The sequence below is a fragment of the Danio rerio genome, chromosome 11, assembly GCF_049306965.1.
Source record: "Danio rerio strain Tuebingen ecotype United States chromosome 11, GRCz12tu, whole genome shotgun sequence".
NCBI lineage: Eukaryota > Metazoa > Chordata > Actinopteri > Cypriniformes > Danionidae > Danio > Danio rerio.
This window is the reverse complement of record NC_133186.1, coordinates 47,532,995-47,551,000: the sequence shown is the minus strand read 5'-3', so window position 1 is coordinate 47,551,000 and position 18,006 is coordinate 47,532,995. Positions and strand designations below refer to the sequence as shown.

The following is an 18,006-nucleotide window of genomic DNA, read 5'->3' as shown; positions in this document are numbered from 1 at the left end:
AACGGCAGAGTCACTCGCTGTCTTCAAGAAACCACTAAAAACTCAACTATTTAGTCTCCACTTCCCTTCCTAATCTGCAATTGCCTCTCTGGATATACCACTAACTAAACAAAAAAATAAAATAAATACTAAAAAACTAATGCTTTCCTTCTTAGACTTTGCAGACCTGAAACTTGCCTATAGCACTTATTCATTGTTGCTCTTAGTTGTGTAAATTGCTTCCTTGTCCTCATTTGTAAGTCGCTTTGGATAAAAGCGTCTGCTGAATGACTAAATGTAAATGTAAAAAATCTGAATTTTTATATGGGGTAATTTATTTTTTTTTTTTGTTGAATTTCTTAACTTTTATATTGAACATCTGTAATTTAAGACTCAATCGGCTGAGTTTTTTCTAGACGCATTTTCAAGCATCAGATCTTTTGTGTTCTGAGTTCAGACTGCAGATATCGGGTTTGCAAAATACAGCTTTAAAATTTCAAGATGAAGAAATTCAGAACATCAAATTCAGTATCCTAACATTCAAAACCAGAAGTTCAGATGGTGAAATTCAGATTGAGCAGAAAGTAGGTCAGTGGTGATCAACAGGGAAGAGTAGAAGATCACCGCAAAGTCAAACTAAGCATTTTGGCCAATCACAGAGCTGTGTGAGCTGACTGATGTATGTGAGGCTCTGACTATCGGGGATCAGCAACTTTCAGTAGTTTGTGTAATAAATATATCCATGCTTCAGTGATGTTTAATTTAATTACATCTCATTTGATAATCAAACTTATGAATGTTTTTGGTGTTTTGAGGGATAAAGAGCTGATTCTGACTCATACTGTAACCTGTGATGAGTTATTTCAGCAGACTCAGGCCTCTCACACCTTTAGTAAAGTCACATTTAAGGACTTTTCCAGCAGCATTTTCAAACTGTCCCAGCATTTAACAACTGTGCTAAATAACACATATTAGCATGCTCACACTTCTTCATCTCATTATGTAAGATGCTGACTTATTACAACATTATTTATTACAGCACAGCATATAGTGTAATATATTAAAGAAAATGTTGATTATATGTTTGCCCAAAGCCTATAATCAACAGTGAAGTGCTGCCGCTTAAATATCATCTCTTCACATCAAAGATAACACATTTCCAGATAACTGAATTACCACTGTGTGATTTTAATATATGTGTGTGTGTGTGTGTCAGAGCCAGAAGCCGGGCACGTACACGCTCCGTCAGCTGTGTGCGACTCTGGGCCGTGTTCAGTTCGTCCTGCCGCACCTTTACCCTGTGGTTCAGTATGAGGTTTATTCCCAAGAGCCTCAGCTCAGCATCCAGCCGCTCACAGGTGTGTGTGTGTGTGTGTGTGTGTGTGTGTGTGTGTGTGTGTGTGTGTGTGTGTGTCTGTCGGTGTGTTTATGTAATGTGTGTGTATAATGTGTGTGTGCACACTCTGATTGGTGTGTGTCTGTCTGTTGGTGTGTGTGTTTGTGTGTCTGTGTGTGTATATGTAATGTGTGTGTGCTCTGACTGGTGTGTGTTCTGTGTCCTCAGAGTGTCTGTTAGCTGGTTTGCCGCAGCAGGTTCAGTTCTGCATCCAGACGGGTCACTACAGCGTGAAGAAGGGCGACGCTCTGCAGCTCAGCAACACTGACTCCATGCCTGTGCTGCACACACACACCTGCAGCGCGCGCATCCGCAACAGTAGCGGAGGTACACACACACACACACACACATGATAGATAAAAGCATTATTTTCCTCCTCAGCTGTTTTGTTTTCTGTGATAAATAATCGTGTGTGTGTGTGTGTGTGTGTGTGTGTGTGTGTGTGTGTGTTGTGTGTGTGTGTTGTGTCAGATGTGGTGTGTGAAAGCGCTCTCTCCATCCAGTCCTCAGAGAAGGTGACCAGCATCTCTCTCCCGGCGACTCCGGCTTATCACACGCTGGAGTTCCAGCTGGAGGTGCTCTGCCGTATCCCAGCATGCCCTGCGGCGGCGCGTGTGGAGAGCGAGCGGCTCACCAACGGACAGATCAGCCATCGAGCGCGCAGCAGGACACGCTACAGCAGCGGCACCGCCATCATCGACCAGAAGGTCACACACACACACACACACACACACACACACACACACACACACACACACATTTTGTAAATAAACTAAATAATTGTTTTGGCAGCATATGTAGTTTTATGTTGACTCTCTCTCTCTCTCTCTGTGTGTGTGCGCGTGTGTGTGTGCGCGCACGTTCGTGTGTGTGTGTGTGTGTGTGTGTGTGCGCAGGTGTCTATTGACTGTCCCTGGTCGATCTACTCTACTCTGGTCTCTCTGACCTTCCACGTGCCCTTTAAAGTCAAACACTCGCTGCTCACTGCAGGACGCAGGTAATGACCCCTCTCGTGACCTCTCTTGACCCCTCGTGACCTCTCCGCTGCTGTTAATAACACGTGATCTGCTTCCTGTGTGCTTCCGTCCTGACAGGAAGTTCGTCCAGGTTTGTCTTCAGAATGTTTCCGACACTAACTTCCGTCTGACCAATCAGACGCTCACTGAGAATCAAGACACACCCTCACTGGAGCTGCTCTCGCTCAACACTAAAACACACTGCGTGAGTCACACACACACACACACACACACATATGCTCACACACAGTTAGCAGTAGTAACAGTACACTGAATTGTTCTTGATTGTTTGGATTTGTCTGATTCATTATTCGGACTCTTTACAAGAACAATCTCAAACCTTCACTTATTGAACAATGAAATAATAATAATAATATAATACTGTTTTAATTATTCTCATTACAGTATAATATTAATCAGACCTCCTAGTTTTTTACAATTTGTTTTCTGATTTTTGGCAATAAAATTGACTGATTTTGTGGTGGTAATTTCAAGAAGTTTGCAGACAATTTGCATTAAAAAATGTATATAATATATATATTTATGTACAGGTGAATTGGGTAGGCTAAATTGTCCATAGTGTGTGTGTGTGGATGTTTCCCAGAGATGGGTTGCAGCTGGAAGGGCATCTGCTGCGTAAAAACTTGCTGGATAAGTTGGCGGTTCATTCCACTGTGGCGACCCCAGATTAATAAAGGGACTAAGCTGACAAGAAAATGAATGAATGAATATATATATATATATGTTAGGTGTGCAATCTGACACAATGACAAGGACACAACTCATAAAAATAAAGCTTATATAAAATAAATAAATAAAGCCAAAGGAAGGTGGTAGAACTCTTATGTTTATTCACCATCTTAATTTCTCTCAGATTTCACTCCCCTGAGCCTCTGCAGGGTGTCCGCGGGGTCTTAAAGTATTAAAAGTTGATGAATCAATTATGAGAAGATCAGGGCCTTAAAAGGTATTATAAAGTCTTGATTGTGTTTTTACGAGGTCTTACATTGTTCTAGTGTTGTCCAAAGTGTTTGCTTCCAAAACAACATACATATATTTATTTTCCTTCCAAGTTAACTTGAAGTGGTGATGAGGCCTTACAATATTCTGAGAAGGTCTTTAAAAAGTCTTAAAAGGTATTGACATTTCCTGTAGGATCTGACATGATGTACCTCATTCAGGACATGTGTTGGTGCTTCCCCTACAGTAATACACCTTAAACTCAGACCGCTGTAAAACTCTTTGACAAACATCATAACACCAGCCACACATGTAAAGCACAAGTAAAGTCCTTTAATTCAGACACGTCCAGCATCCTGGAACCAATCTCCATCACTGTGAGCTGCTGTTCTGTCTCTTCTCCATTTGTTAGGTGTTTGCTCACACTTTTTAAAAGCGCCTTAAACTGCCCCCCCCCCCTTTTTTTCTTTTTTCTTTTTCTTTTCTTTCTCCCCATGTTCTGTTCACTTGTTTGTTGTTGTATCTGTATTGCTTAAAAAAAATAATAAATACATTATAAAAAAAGGGGAAAAAATAAAAAATACAGCCGTTTAAAAGCACATAATATGCACTTACTCATGAAATGGTAATGTTTATAATCTAATTAATACACATTAAACCTATTTACCATTATTAAATGTAAAAAAAAAAAGCGCTTCAAACACAGGAATCGGCCAATTCCTTGAGTGTTATCCACTCAATTTGCGCCACAGTATGTCTACTGTCACTCACGCTTCATCTGCATCTGCCTACTGCAGCGGCTGCAGAACAGTTTTCCTCCACTTCCATGTGATGATAGGATTGTGAGGGCGCAGGTGAGATGGCATTTTTCCAGAGACTCTTATACATCACGTGCGCTGCCGATGTGATGTCTGTAAGTCAATTAACTGCAAACTGAAATCATGTAAATCTTATTTGATTCTGTGCTTTGGAATTTGATGTTTTATGAGTTTATTTAAACGCAAAATAATTGCAAAAAAATGTGAGTTTTTGTTGATTTTTGCGTTGAATTCAGCGATCGCGCAATCACGAAAAACTAGAGGATCTGCTTTAAATACAGTATTAATACACAACCTCTTTCACAAAACACTGAATTTTGTACTTTATTCTTATTATTGTTGTATTTCTTAAGTCCAGCAGTGCTGTCTACATTTATATTTAACAACATGTGTGTGTGTGTGTGTGTGTGCGTGTGTGTGACTGAATGTTATTACAGTCTGTGTGTGTTAGAGCTGTTGTTGACCTGTGTGTGTGTGTGTGTGTGTACAGGTGGTGTTCAGTCAGCAGTGTGTGTTCAGCGTGTGGGAGCTGCGGTGGAGTGATGCGCCGCCCGTCTCTCTTCAGTGTGTGTTTTCAGCTTCGTTCGCTCCTGCAGATGCTCCAGACACACACCTCAAACCCTACACACACCAGTTCAGCCTGGAGAGAGTCTCGGTAAGACACACACACACACACACACACACACACACACACACCTTTGCAGGTATAATGATGTGTTTAATGTATCTGATGTATTAATATTAATGTATGTCCCTGTATGTGTGTGTGTGTGTGTGTGTGTGTGTGTGTGTGTGTGTGTGTGTGTGTGTGTCAGACTGTGTACAGTGTGCGTGCAGACATCTCTCCGGCAGCTGGAGATGGTGAGTGTCGCTGCGGCTCCCTCTGCAGGCTGGAGGTGTCCATCACACGCCTGACTGAACACACAGATGCAGAGCGCTCAGACGAGGAGTACAGCGACACTGACGGCCTGCGCACATGCAGACTGCTGTATGAAGGTAACACACACACACACACACACACTAAAACTCATACAGCTACACACATCACACACACTCACACTGACTCAAACATTCACTCTGCATGTGTGTGTCTATCTGTGTGTTCAGTGATGGACAACAGCAGTAACTGGGCAGTGTGTGGGAAGAGTTCGGGTGTGGTCTCCATGCCGACGGCTGCCATGGCGACACATAAAGTGCAGATGGAGATCATGCCTCTGTTCGCCGGCTCGCTGCCGTTTCCCAGCATCCGTCTGTTCAGATACCTGCCGCACCAGGCCAACGCCAGTGTGCAGCCGGACTCAGGTCAGACACACACACACACACACACGCACTCTTCAGTATTGTGCGCAGTGCTGCTGTTGATACTGTTGTAATTGTAATATTGAGTAATGTCGTGATATTCAGGGTTTGTGAAGTCACACAGCTCCAGATAACTGGAAACAGTGACTGATGATCTCTAGGGATGTATTGATTCACCTGACTCACAATGCGATACGATACGATACTGATCTCACGATACATGATTTAGTCACTAATAGAGATCGACAGACGCCTATTATGCTTTATAAAATGTCATAATCTGGTTTTGGGGTCTCCAGCATCAGGCTGATCTGCATGCATGCTCTAAAAACACTCTCACTGTCTTATAATCTGCATTTAATTGACCTGATTATCCCACATGATTCCTTCAGCGATTCATTTGTTTCCAAACCCCTCCTCAGCACGAAGCTCATCTGCACTGATTGGACTGATGAGCCAGTCTATTGCGATTGGTCGACTACATTCAGCGCAGACAGAGGGAAACGCCCACCACAGCTACAGTATGCAGTAGCGGAGAGTATATGAGAGCCCAATGCAGGAGTGCAGTTAAACAGCAGCATATACTCTACTCTTAACCCAAACCCTGACAAACAACAGCGACACTCATTCAGTGTTAACACACACAGTGGCAAAAGCGAATTGTTCTGCGCAGGTGAGGAACAGGGTCACAACAGTGGAATGAACCGCCAACTTATCCAGCAAGTTTTTACGCAGTGGATGCCCTTCCAGCCGCAACCCATCTCTGGGAAACACCCACACACACATTCACACACACACACTCATACACTACGGACAATTTAGTCTAACCAATTTCCCTATAGCGCATGTGTTTGGACTGTGGGGGAGCACCCGGAGGAAACCAACGCCAACACGGGGAGAACATGCAAACTCCACACAGAAACACCAACTGAGCCGAGGTTCGAACCAGCGACCTTCTTGCTGTGAGGCGACAGCACTACCTACTGCGCCACTGCCTGGCTCTAAAATAATAATAATAATAAAATAAAATAATAATGATAAAATAATAATAATAAATAAAATAATGATAATAAAATAATAATAATAAAATAATAATAATAAAAATAAAATAATGATAATAAAATAATAATAAAATAAAATAATAATAATAAAATAATAATAATAATAATAATAAAATAATGATAATAAAATAATAATAATAATAATAATAAAATAATAATAATAAAAATAAAATAATTATAATAAAATAATAATAATAATAAAATAATAATAATAATAAAAAATAATGATAATAAAATAATAATTATAATAATAAAATAATAATAATAAAATAATGATAATAAAATAATAATAATAATAATAATAAAATAATAATAATAATAATAATAAAATAAAATAATGATAATAAAATAATAATAATAATAATAAAATAAAATAATAATAATAATAATAAAATAAAATAATAATAAAAACAATAATAATGTAATAATTTTTACAGTGGAGAACAGAAAAGATATCGTCTGATAGAAAAAATCTCACATTAACACATTAAAAATGATTCTTCAAGTTTACCATTCAGTCAAATGTACAATAATCTCATAGGCACTGCTTCTGGAATCTACAGATCAATCATCATACAGTCTTGATAAAACCACAAATCTTTGATAAAAGAACTTGTTTAAGTGGATGTATGCATGGAGAATATATTCTATGACAAAAATGAACCCATTTAACCAGCAATTATGATATCATTGAGTCAAATGAACAACAGTCTGATCTAGTGTAAATGTGAACAATGAGCCTGTCCTCTCTCTTCACAAGGGTGTTAAAGCCTGGAGTCAGCTTTGGCAAAAACTCGAGGCGCGCAGGGCGCATATAAGCAGCGCGCAAAACCCTCACAGCCGGTACTAAACCATTCGAAAGAGCCGGCTCTTAACATAAAGAGCGTTCAGTGTGATCGGCCGCCTAGTCTTTCAAAACAGCAACACTTTCTTGTCATATTACACTAGCGCTTTCTGTCTGATAGTATTGTGTTGGCCGTTGTTCCTGAATCAGCACATTCAGTCATTTTCTTGACTCATTTTCAGTCATTAACGCTCGAGTGCATGTAATATCTGAGAGTGTGTTCTAACTCTACCGGTGGGTCTAACTGTACCGTGTGCAACACTGCCATCACATGCCGTTCACTTGTATTGCATCAGTAATTGACTCATTCTGAAGCCTCTGGTGTCTGGCGGGCCGGATGAGTGTTCAGTGGGCTGTAGTTTGCCCAGCTCTGATCTGACCTGTCTTCAGTGCTGTTCAGTTGGTGTGTGTGTGTTTAATATCGTGATGTAGATCTTACATTTAATACTTAATGCGCTTAAAAGCTCTTAAAGTCTTCAGTTTGACATGATGACGTCTGCAGAGACCCTGCGTTTACTATGAAGACCCTGACGCAGTGTGTGATCTCCGCGTGTCGTCAGCACTCTGGTCTGCTCCGTGTAGTGAGCGTGTCCAGCAGGAGATTTACTACAGCAGTCAGTGTTAACAGCACTGTGCGGGCAGTAATGTGTGTGTGTGTGTGTGTGTGTGTGTCTCTGCAGACTCGTGTGTGGAGAGCGACAGTGTGTCGGTGGTGGAGCGCGGTGTGGAGGAGTGTGACTCTGCGAGTGTGCGCAGCCGCAGCAGTGTGTGCAGCAGCAGTGACGGGCCCCGGGGGCTCCCCATGCCCCGCCGGCAGGCTCTGGGCCCCGCTCAGGTGTTCAGCAGCACGCAGAGCCGACAGGTGAGGGTCCTGCCCGCCGCGGACCACCACCAGCTGGAGATCAACGTCACATGACCACACGCCCCGCCCTCTGTCTGCGCTCTGATTGGACGAGAGACGCGGCGGCTCACTCATGGACACCAGTGACTGGAGCCTTCATGTGACGACTCGCACGCGCACACACACACACATCCCATAATGCCTTGCAGCCCCTCCTCCACACACTCAGGTGTGTGTGTGTGTAAGAGAGTGTGTGATTGTGTCTGTGAGATGCATGAGTGTGTGTTACAGTAATAAATGTGTGTGATAATGTGTGCACAAGTGTGAGAGTGCTTATGTTTGTGCTCGTGTGTGTGTGTGTGTGTGTGTGTGTGTGTGTGTGTGTGTGTGTGTGTGTGTGTTGATCTGCTGTAGTATGAGTGTGTGTCTACTGTGTGTGGTTGTGTGCGTGTGTGTGTTTATCTGCTGTAGTGTGGTTGTGCGCGTGTGTGTGTTTGTGTGTTCATCTGCTGTAGTGGGGTTGTGTGTGTGTGTGTGTGTGTGCATGTGTGGTTGTGTGTGTTCATGCTGTAGTGTGTGTGTGTGTGTTCATCTGCTGTAGTGGGGTTGTGTGTGTGTGTGTGTGTGTGTGTGTGTGTGTGTGTGTGTGTGTATGTTCATCTGCTGTAGTGTGTGCGGGGCTGTATGTATGTGTGTGTGTGTGTGGTTGTGTGTGAATCTGCTGCAGTGTGGTTGTATGTGTGTGTGTGTGTGTATGTTTGAGTGTGAAAATCTGCTGTACTAGGTGTGCGTTTGTATGTGGTTGTGCCTGCGTGTGTGTGTGTTTGGTTGTGTTTGTGTGTGTGTGTGTGTGTGTGTGTTCATCTGCTGTAGTGTGTGTGGGGTTGTATGTGTGTGTGTGTGTGTGTTCATCTGCTGTAGCGTGCATGTGTGTGTGTGCGCGCGGCCCCTGCTGTTGATCAGTGGTCTGCAGGTCTGGTCTGAGCAGCTCCTCTGCTGAACACACAGTCGCTCTTCATCATCATCATCATCTTCCTCTCGCCGGGGATTGTGGGATTTGGATTAAAACTCTTTATTTTTATTTGGGAGCTGAAGGTTTCCAGGGAAACGCCATCACTGTGTGACTTCATTGGTGGACAGTGTGTTTGGACACGCCCCTTCCAGCTGACATCACATGATTGACGGCTCAGACAGGAAACGGCGGTGGCGTCTGATTCAGACCTCATATTTCACTGCAGAGAGTCTGAGTCTGCATGATGAGCAGAGAACATCAGCGAGAGACGCCGGACCTGCAGCCAGAGCGACTGACCCATCAGGTGACGGGAATAACAGTGTCAAATGTTGAATAAATCATCGAGAGCCTTTACACTACTGCACAGCCGTAAATCTGGATCACAATGAAGATCTGCTCAGCAGCTCCACTGCCCAGATTATTGTCAGACTGTAGATGATGCTCACACAGGAACAGGCCATTACTTCATCATTATTCTGGAGCTTCAGACGAGACTCACGACACAATCTGGGGGAAATATGAGCGCTGTGTGTGCTTGCTGAAAGTCTGTGTGTGTGTGTGTGTGTGTGTGTGTGTGTTGTTGGTCCTGGTCTCGTGTGTGTTCTGTGTGTCCGGCCTGAGAAACATGCGTGTGTGTGTGTCGTCACATGATCATGCGGTCACACGTGCGGAGCGTCGGCCTCTATTTATTGGTGGATTTCCTGCGGTTGTGGACTGGAGGAGCAGCGTCAGCAGCTGTGTGTAAATGACCGATCAACATCACAGATTGTATTTAGATTATTTAAATAAAGAATATGTACGCATTAAACTACGGCAAATATACAGATGTTTTAAAAAGAGCTCTGCTGTCTCCTTCTTCTCTCTTACAGCGCTTCTGGCTTCATAATAACTGGAGATGCCTCCATCAGTCAGGCTTCTCTAGCAGCTCGCCGACATCTTTAACAGACGGATCAGTTCAGTTAAATGAGTCTGAAACCTGAAAACTAAATCTGCTCCATTCTGAATGCAGAGCAGCGCGACACCGCGGCCTGTTCCTGCTTCTGAAGTGTGCTTAACTGAGACCTGCTGCTGAAACGTACATACACACAGAGCTAATGTGGAGCATGACGACACGCTCCTGCAACACAGAACCCTTTACATGCAGAAACAGCTGATATGGAAACCCAGATGGGTCAAAAACTGGACCAACTTTCAACATGGAAAAGGAGATTTTTACTTTAAATTCACTAGTTTATGACCCGTCCGACTTTTCCATGATAAAAGTTCAAATTAAGTTTTTGAGCTGTTCGACTTTCCGTAAAAAAAACGACTTTTCCATGATAAAAGTTCAAATTTTTGAGTTTTTGACCCGTCCGACTTTCCGTAAAAAAACGACTTTTCCATGATAAAAGTTCAAATTTTTGAGTTTTTGAGCTGTTCGACTTTCCGTAAAAAAAACGACTTTCCATGTTAAAAGTTCAAATTTTTGAGCTGTTCGACTTTCCGTAAAAAAAACGACTTTCCATGTTAAAAGTTCAAATTTTTGAGTTTTTGAGCTGTTCGACTTTCCGTAAAAAAAACGACTTTTCCATGTTAAAAGTTCAAATTTTTGAGTTTTTGAGCCGTTCGACTTTCCGTAAAAAAAACGACTTTTCCATGTTAAAAGTTCAAATTTTTGAGTTTTTGACCCGTTCGACTTTCTGTAAAAAAAACGACTTTTCCATGTTAAAAGTTCAAATTTTTGAGTTTTTGAGCCGTTCGACTTTCCGTAAAAAAAACGACTTTTCCATGTTAAAAGTTCAAATTTTTTGAGTTTTTGAGCTGTTCGACTTTCCGTAAAAAAAACGACTTTTCCATGTTAAAAGTTCAAATTTTTGAGTTTTTGAGCTGTTCGACTTTCCGTAAAAAAAACGACTTTTCCATGTTAAAAGTTCAAATTTTTGAGTTTTTGAGCTGTTCCACTTTCCGTAAAAAAACGACTTTTCCATGTTAAAAGTTCAAATTTTTGAGTTTTTGAGCTGTTCGACTTTCCGTAAAAAAACGACTTTTCCATGTTAAAAGTTCAAATTTTTGAGTTTTTGAGCTGTTCGACTTTCCGTAAAAAAAACGACTTTCCATGTTAAAAGTTCAAATTTTTGAGTTTTTGAGCTGTTCGACTTTCCGTAAAAAAAACGACTTTTCCATGTTAAAAGTTCAAATTTTTTGAGTTTTTGAGCTGTTCGACTTTCCGTAAAAAAAACGACTTTTCCATGTTAAAAGTTCAAATTTTTGAGTTTTTGAGCTGTTCGACTTTCCGTAAAAAAAACGACTTTTCCATGTTAAAAGTTCAAATTTTTGAGTTTTTGAGCTGTTCGACTTTCCGTAAAAAAACGACTTTTCCATGTTAAAAGTTCAAATTTTTGAGCTGTTCGACTTTCCGTAAAAAAACGACTTTTCCATGTTAAAAGTTCAAATTTTTGAGTTTTTGAGCTGTTCCACTTTCCGTAAAAAAAACGACTTTCCATGTTAAAAGTTCAAATTTTTGAGTTTTTGAGCTGTTCGACTTTCCGTAAAAAAAACGACTTTTCCAATTTAAAAGTTCAAATTTTTGAGTTTTTGACCCGTTCGACTTTCCGTAAAAAAAACGACTTTTCCATGTTAAAAGTTCAAATTTTTGAGTTTTTGAGCCGTTCGACTTTCCGTAAAAAAAACGACTTTTCCATGTTAAAAGTTCAAATTTTTTGAGTTTTTGAGCTGTTCGACTTTCCGTAAAAAAAACGACTTTTCCATGTTAAAAGTTCAAATTTTTGAGTTTTTGAGCTGTTCGACTTTCCGTAAAAAAAACGACTTTCCATGTTAAAAGTTCAAATTTTTGAGTTTTTGAGCTGTTCGACTTTCCGTTAAAAAAACGACTTTCCATGTTAAAAGTTCAAATTTTTGAGTTTTTGAGCTGTTCGACTTTCCGTAAAAAAAACGACTTTTCCATGTTAAAAGTTCAAATTTTTGAGTTTTTGAGCCGTCCGACTTTCCGTAAAAAAACGACTTTCCATGTTAAAAGTTCAAATTTTTGAGTTTTTGAGCTGTTCGACTTTCCGTAAAAAAACGACTTTTCCATGTTAAAAGTTCAAATTTTTGAGTTTTTGAGCTGTTCGACTTTCCGTAAAAAAAACGACTTTCCATGTTAAAAGTTCAAATTTTTGAGCTGTTCGACTTTCCGTAAAAAAAACGACTTTCCATGTTAAAAGTTCAAATTTTTGAGTTTTTGAGCTGTTCGACTTTCCGTAAAAAAAACGACTTTCCATGTTAAAAGTTCAAATTTTTGAGTTTTTGAGCTGTTCGACTTTCTGTAAAAAAAACGACTTTCCATGTTAAAAGTTCAAATTTTTGAGTTTTTGAGCTGTTCGACTTTCCGTAAAAAAAACGACTTTTCCATGTTAAAAGTTCAAATTTTTTGAGTTTTTGAGCTGTTCGACTTTCCGTAAAAAAAACGACTTTCCATGTAAAAAGTTCAAATTTTTGAGTTTTTGAGCTGTTCGACTTTCCGTAAAAAAACTACTTTTCCATGTTAAAAGTTCAAATTTTTGAGTTTTTGAGCTGTTCGACTTTCCGTTAAAAAAACGACTTTCCATGTTAAAAGTTCAAATTTTTGAGTTTTTGAGCTGTTCGACTTTCCGTAAAAAAACGACTTTTCCATGTTAAAAGTTCAAATTTTTGAGCTGTTCGACTTTCCGTAAAAAAACGACTTTTCCATGTTAAAAGTTCAAATTTTTGAGCTGTTCGACTTTCCGTAAAAAAAACGACTTTCCATGTTAAAAGTTCAAATTTTTGAGTTTTTGAGCTGTTCGACTTTCCGTAAAAAAAACGACTTTTCCATGTTAAAAGTTCAAATTTTTGAGTTTTTGACCCGTTCGACTTTCCGTAAAAAAACGACTTTTCCATGTTAAAAGTTCAAATTTTTGAGTTTTTGAGCTGTTCGACTTTCCGTAAAAAAACGACTTTTCCATGTTAAAAGTTCAAATTTTTGAGTTTTTGAGCTGTTCGACTTTCCGTAAAAAAACGACTTTTCCATGTTAAAAGTTCAAATTTTTGAGCTGTTCGACTTTCCGTAAAAAAACGACTTTTCCATGTTAAAAGTTCAAATTTTTGAGTTTTTGAGCTGTTCGACTTTCCGTAAAAAAACGACTTTTCCATGTTAAAAGTTCAAATTTTTGAGCTGTTCGACTTTCCGTAAAAAAACGACTTTTCCATGTTAAAAGTTCAAATTTTTGAGTTTTTGAGCTGTTCGACTTTCCGTAAAAAAAACGACTTTCCATGTTAAAAGTTCAAATTTTTGAGCTGTTCGACTTTCCGTAAAAAAAACGACTTTCCATGTTAAAAGTTCAAATTTTTGAGTTTTTGACCCGTTCGACTTTCCGTAAAAAAAACGACTTTTCCATGTTAAAAGTTCAAATTTTTGAGTTTTTGAGCCGTTCGACTTTCCGTAAAAAAAACGACTTTTCCATGTTAAAAGTTCAAATTTTTTGAGTTTTTGAGCTGTTCGACTTTCCGTAAAAAAAACGACTTTTCCATGTTAAAAGTTCAAATTTTTGAGTTTTTGAGCTGTTCGACTTTCCGTTAAAAAAACGACTTTCCATGTTAAAAGTTCAAATTTTTGAGTTTTTGACCCGTCCGACTTTCCGTAAAAAAACGACTTTCCATGTTAAAAGTTCAAATTTTTGAGTTTTTGAGCTGTTCGACTTTCCGTAAAAAAACGACTTTTCCATGTTAAAAGTTCAAATTTTTGAGCTGTTCGACTTTCCGTAAAAAAACGACTTTTCCATGTTAAAAGTTCAAATTTTTGAGTTTTTGAGCTGTTCGACTTTCCGTAAAAAAACGACTTTTCCATGTTAAAAGTTCAAATTTTTGAGTTTTTGAGCTGTTCGACTTTCCGTAAAAAAACGACTTTTCCATGTTAAAAGTTCAAATTTTTGAGCTGTTCGACTTTCCGTAAAAAAACGACTTTTCCATGTTAAAAGTTCAAATTTTTGAGTTTTTGAGCTGTTCGACTTTCCGTAAAAAAACGACTTTCCATGTTAAAAGTTCAAATTTTTGAGCTGTTCGACTTTCCGTAAAAAAAACGACTTTCCATGTTAAAAGTTCAAATTTTTGAGTTTTTGACCCGTTCGACTTTCCGTAAAAAAAACGACTTTTCCATGTTAAAAGTTCAAATTTTTGAGTTTTTGAGCCGTTCGACTTTCCGTAAAAAAAACGACTTTTCCATGTTAAAAGTTCAAATTTTTTGAGTTTTTGAGCTGTTCGACTTTCCGTAAAAAAAACGACTTTTCCATGTTAAAAGTTCAAATTTTTGAGTTTTTGAGCTGTTCGACTTTCCGTTAAAAAAACGACTTTCCATGTTAAAAGTTCAAATTTTTGAGTTTTTGACCCGTCCGACTTTCCGTAAAAAAACGACTTTCCATGTTAAAAGTTCAAATTTTTGAGTTTTTGAGCTGTTCGACTTTCCGTAAAAAAACGACTTTTCCATGTTAAAAGTTCAAATTTTTGAGCTGTTCGACTTTCCGTAAAAAAACGACTTTTCCATGTTAAAAGTTCAAATTTTTGAGTTTTTGAGCTGTTCGACTTTCCGTAAAAAAACGACTTTTCCATGTTAAAAGTTCAAATTTTTGAGTTTTTGAGCTGTTCGACTTTCCGTAAAAAAACGACTTTTCCATGTTAAAAGTTCAAATTTTTTGAGTTTTTGAGCTGTTCGACTTTCCGTAAAAAAAACGACTTTTCCATGTTAAAAGTTCAAATTTTTGAGTTTTTGAGCTGTTCGACTTTCCGTTAAAAAAACGACTTTCCATGTTAAAAGTTCAAATTTTTGAGTTTTTGACCCGTCCGACTTTCCGTAAAAAAACGACTTTCCATGTTAAAAGTTCAAATTTTTGAGTTTTTGAGCTGTTCGACTTTCCGTAAAAAAACGACTTTTCCATGTTAAAAGTTCAAATTTTTGAGCTGTTCGACTTTCCGTAAAAAAACGACTTTTCCATGTTAAAAGTTCAAATTTTTGAGTTTTTGAGCTGTTCGACTTTCCGTAAAAAAACGACTTTTCCATGTTAAAAGTTCAAATTTTTGAGTTTTTGAGCTGTTCGACTTTCCGTAAAAAAACGACTTTTCCATGTTAAAAGTTCAAATTTTTGAGTTTTTGAGCTGTTCGACTTTCCGTTAAAAAAAACGACTTTCCATGTTAAAAGTTCAAATTTTTGAGTTTTTGAGCTGTTCGACTTTCCGTAAAAAAACGACTTTTCCATGTTAAAAGTTCAAATTTTTGAGCTGTTCGACTTTCCGTAAAAAAACGACTTTTCCATGTTAAAAGTTCAAATTTTTGAGTTTTTGAGCTGTTCGACTTTCCGTAAAAAAAACGACTTTCCATGTTAAAAGTTCAAATTTTTGAGCTGTTCGACTTTCCGTAAAAAAAACGACTTTCCATGTTAAAAGTTCAAATTTTTGAGTTTTTGAGCTGTTCGACTTTCCGTAAAAAAAACGACTTTCCATGTTAAAAGTTCAAATTTTTGAGTTTTTGAGCCGTTCGACTTTCCGTAAAAAAAACGACTTTTCCATGTTAAAAGTTCAAATTTTTTGAGTTTTTGAGCTGTTCGACTTTCCGTAAAAAAAACGACTTTCCATGTTAAAAGTTCAAATTTTTGAGTTTTTGAGCTGTTCGACTTTCCGTAAAAAAACGACTTTTCCATGTTAAAAGTTCAAATTTTTGAGTTTTTGAGCTGTTCGACTTTCCGTTAAAAAAACGACTTTCCATGTTAAAAGTTCAAATTTTTGAGTTTTTGAGCTGTTCGACTTTCCGTAAAAAAACGACTTTTCCATGTTAAAAGTTCAAATTTTTGAGCTGTTCGACTTTCCGTAAAAAAAACGACTTTCCATGTTAAAAGTTCAAATTTTTGAGTTTTTGAGCTGTTCGACTTTCCGTAAAAAAAACGACTTTCCATGTTAAAAGTTCAAATTTTTGAGTTTTTGAGCCGTTCGACTTTCCGTAAAAAAAACGACTTTTCCATGTTAAAAGTTCAAATTTTTTGAGTTTTTGAGCTGTTCGACTTTCCGTAAAAAAAACGACTTTTCCATGTTAAAAGTTCAAATTTTTGAGTTTTTGAGCTGTTTGACTTTCCGTAAAAAAACGACTTTTCCATGTTAAAAGTTCAAATTTTTGAGTTTTTGAGCTGTTCGACTTTCCGTAAAAAAACGACTTTTCCATGATAAAAGTTCAAATTTTTGAGTTTTTGAGCTGTTCGACTTTCCGTTAAAAAAACGACTTTCCATGTTAAAAGTTCAAATTTTTGAATTTTTGAGCTGTTCGACTTTCCGTAAAAAAACGACTTTTCCATGTTAAAAGTTCAAATTTTTGAGCTGTTCGACTTTCCGTAAAAAAACGACTTTCCATGTTAAAAGTTCAAATTTTTGAGTTTTTGAGCTGTTCGACTTTCCGTAAAAAAAACGACTTTCCATGTTAAAAGTTCAAATTTTTGAGTTTGAGCCGTTCGACTTTCCGTAAAAAAAACGACTTTTCCATGTTAAAAGTTCAAATTTTTTGAGTTTTTGAGCTGTTCGACTTTCCGTAAAAAAAACGACTTTCCATGTTAAAAGTTCAAATTTTTGAGTTTTTGAGCTGTTCGACTTTCCGTAAAAAAACGACTTTTCCATGTTAAAAGTTCAAATTTTTGAGTTTTTGAGCTGTTCGACTTTCCGTAAAAAAAAACATATTTCCATGTTAAAAGTTCAAATTTTTGAGTTTTTGAGCTGTTCGAATTTCCGTAAAAAAAACATATTTCCATGTTAAAAGTTCAAATTTTTGAGTTTTTGACCCGTCCGACTTTCCGTAAAAAAAACGACTTTTCCATGATAAAAGTTCAAATTTTTGAGTTTTTGAGCTGTTCGACTTTCCGTAAAAAAAACGACTTTCCATGTTAAAAGTTCAAATTTTTGAGTTTGAGCCGTTCGACTTTCCGTAAAAAAAACGACTTTTCCATGTTAAAAGTTCAAATTTTTTGAGTTTTTGAGCTGTTCGACTTTCCGTAAAAAAAACGACTTTCCATGTTAAAAGTTCAAATTTTTGAGTTTTTGAGCTGTTCGACTTTCCGTAAAAAAACGACTTTTCCATGTTAAAAGTTCAAATTTTTGAGTTTTTGAGCTGTTCGACTTTCCGTAAAAAAAACGACTTTTCCATGTTAAAAGTTCAAATTTTTGAGTTTTTGAGCTGTTCGAATTTCCGTAAAAAAAAAACATATTTCCATGTTAAAAGTTCAAATTTTTGAGTTTTTGAGCCGTCCGACTTTCCGTAAAAAAACGACTTTCCATGTTAAAAGTTCAAATTTTTGAGTTTTTGAGCTGTTCGACTTTCCGTAAAAAAACGACTTTTCCATGTTAAAAGTTCAAATTTTTGAGTTTTTGAGCTGTTCGACTTTCCGTAAAAAAAACGACTTTCCATGTTAAAAGTTCAAATTTTTGAGCTGTTCGACTTTCCGTAAAAAAAACGACTTTCCATGTTAAAAGTTCAAATTTTTGAGTTTTTGAGCTGTTCGACTTTCCGTAAAAAAAACGACTTTCCATGTTAAAAGTTCAAATTTTTGAGTTTTTGAGCTGTTCGACTTTCYGTAAAAAAAACGACTTTCCATGTTAAAAGTTCAAATTTTTGAGTTTTTGAGCTGTTCGACTTTCCGTAAAAAAAACGACTTTTCCATGTTAAAAGTTCAAATTTTTTGAGTTTTTGAGCTGTTCGACTTTCCGTAAAAAAAACGACTTTCCATGTWAAAAGTTCAAATTTTTGAGTTTTTGAG

General features: G+C 37.9%; 1 protein-coding gene across 2 annotated transcripts in view; it reads left to right on the top strand.

Annotated features, from left to right (window-relative positions):
* trappc10 (trafficking protein particle complex subunit 10) overlaps positions 1–10,063 on the top strand; it is a 32,307-nt gene extending 22,244 nt beyond the window's left edge. Inside the window, exons 15-24 of one of the 2 annotated variants that reach the window (XR_012387412.1) lie at positions 1,196–1,337; positions 1,544–1,702; positions 1,847–2,082; positions 2,272–2,372; positions 2,470–2,596; positions 4,660–4,824; positions 4,985–5,165; positions 5,277–5,471; positions 8,054–8,725; positions 8,788–10,063. Coding sequence is in view for 1 of the 2 variants with exons in the window: in XM_073917205.1 (XP_073773306.1) it covers positions 1,196–1,337; positions 1,544–1,702; positions 1,847–2,082; positions 2,272–2,372; positions 2,470–2,596; positions 4,660–4,824; positions 4,985–5,165; positions 5,277–5,471; positions 8,054–8,289 (1,542 nt within the window). In the remaining variant the exon portion in view is untranslated. Of the gene's footprint in view, positions 1–1,195; positions 1,338–1,543; positions 1,703–1,846; positions 2,083–2,271; positions 2,373–2,469; positions 2,597–4,659; positions 4,825–4,984; positions 5,166–5,276; positions 5,472–8,053 lie in introns of both variants that reach the window. The other variant, XM_073917205.1, reaches the window with a different exon arrangement.
* Positions 10,064–18,006: the final 7,943 nt, after the last annotated feature.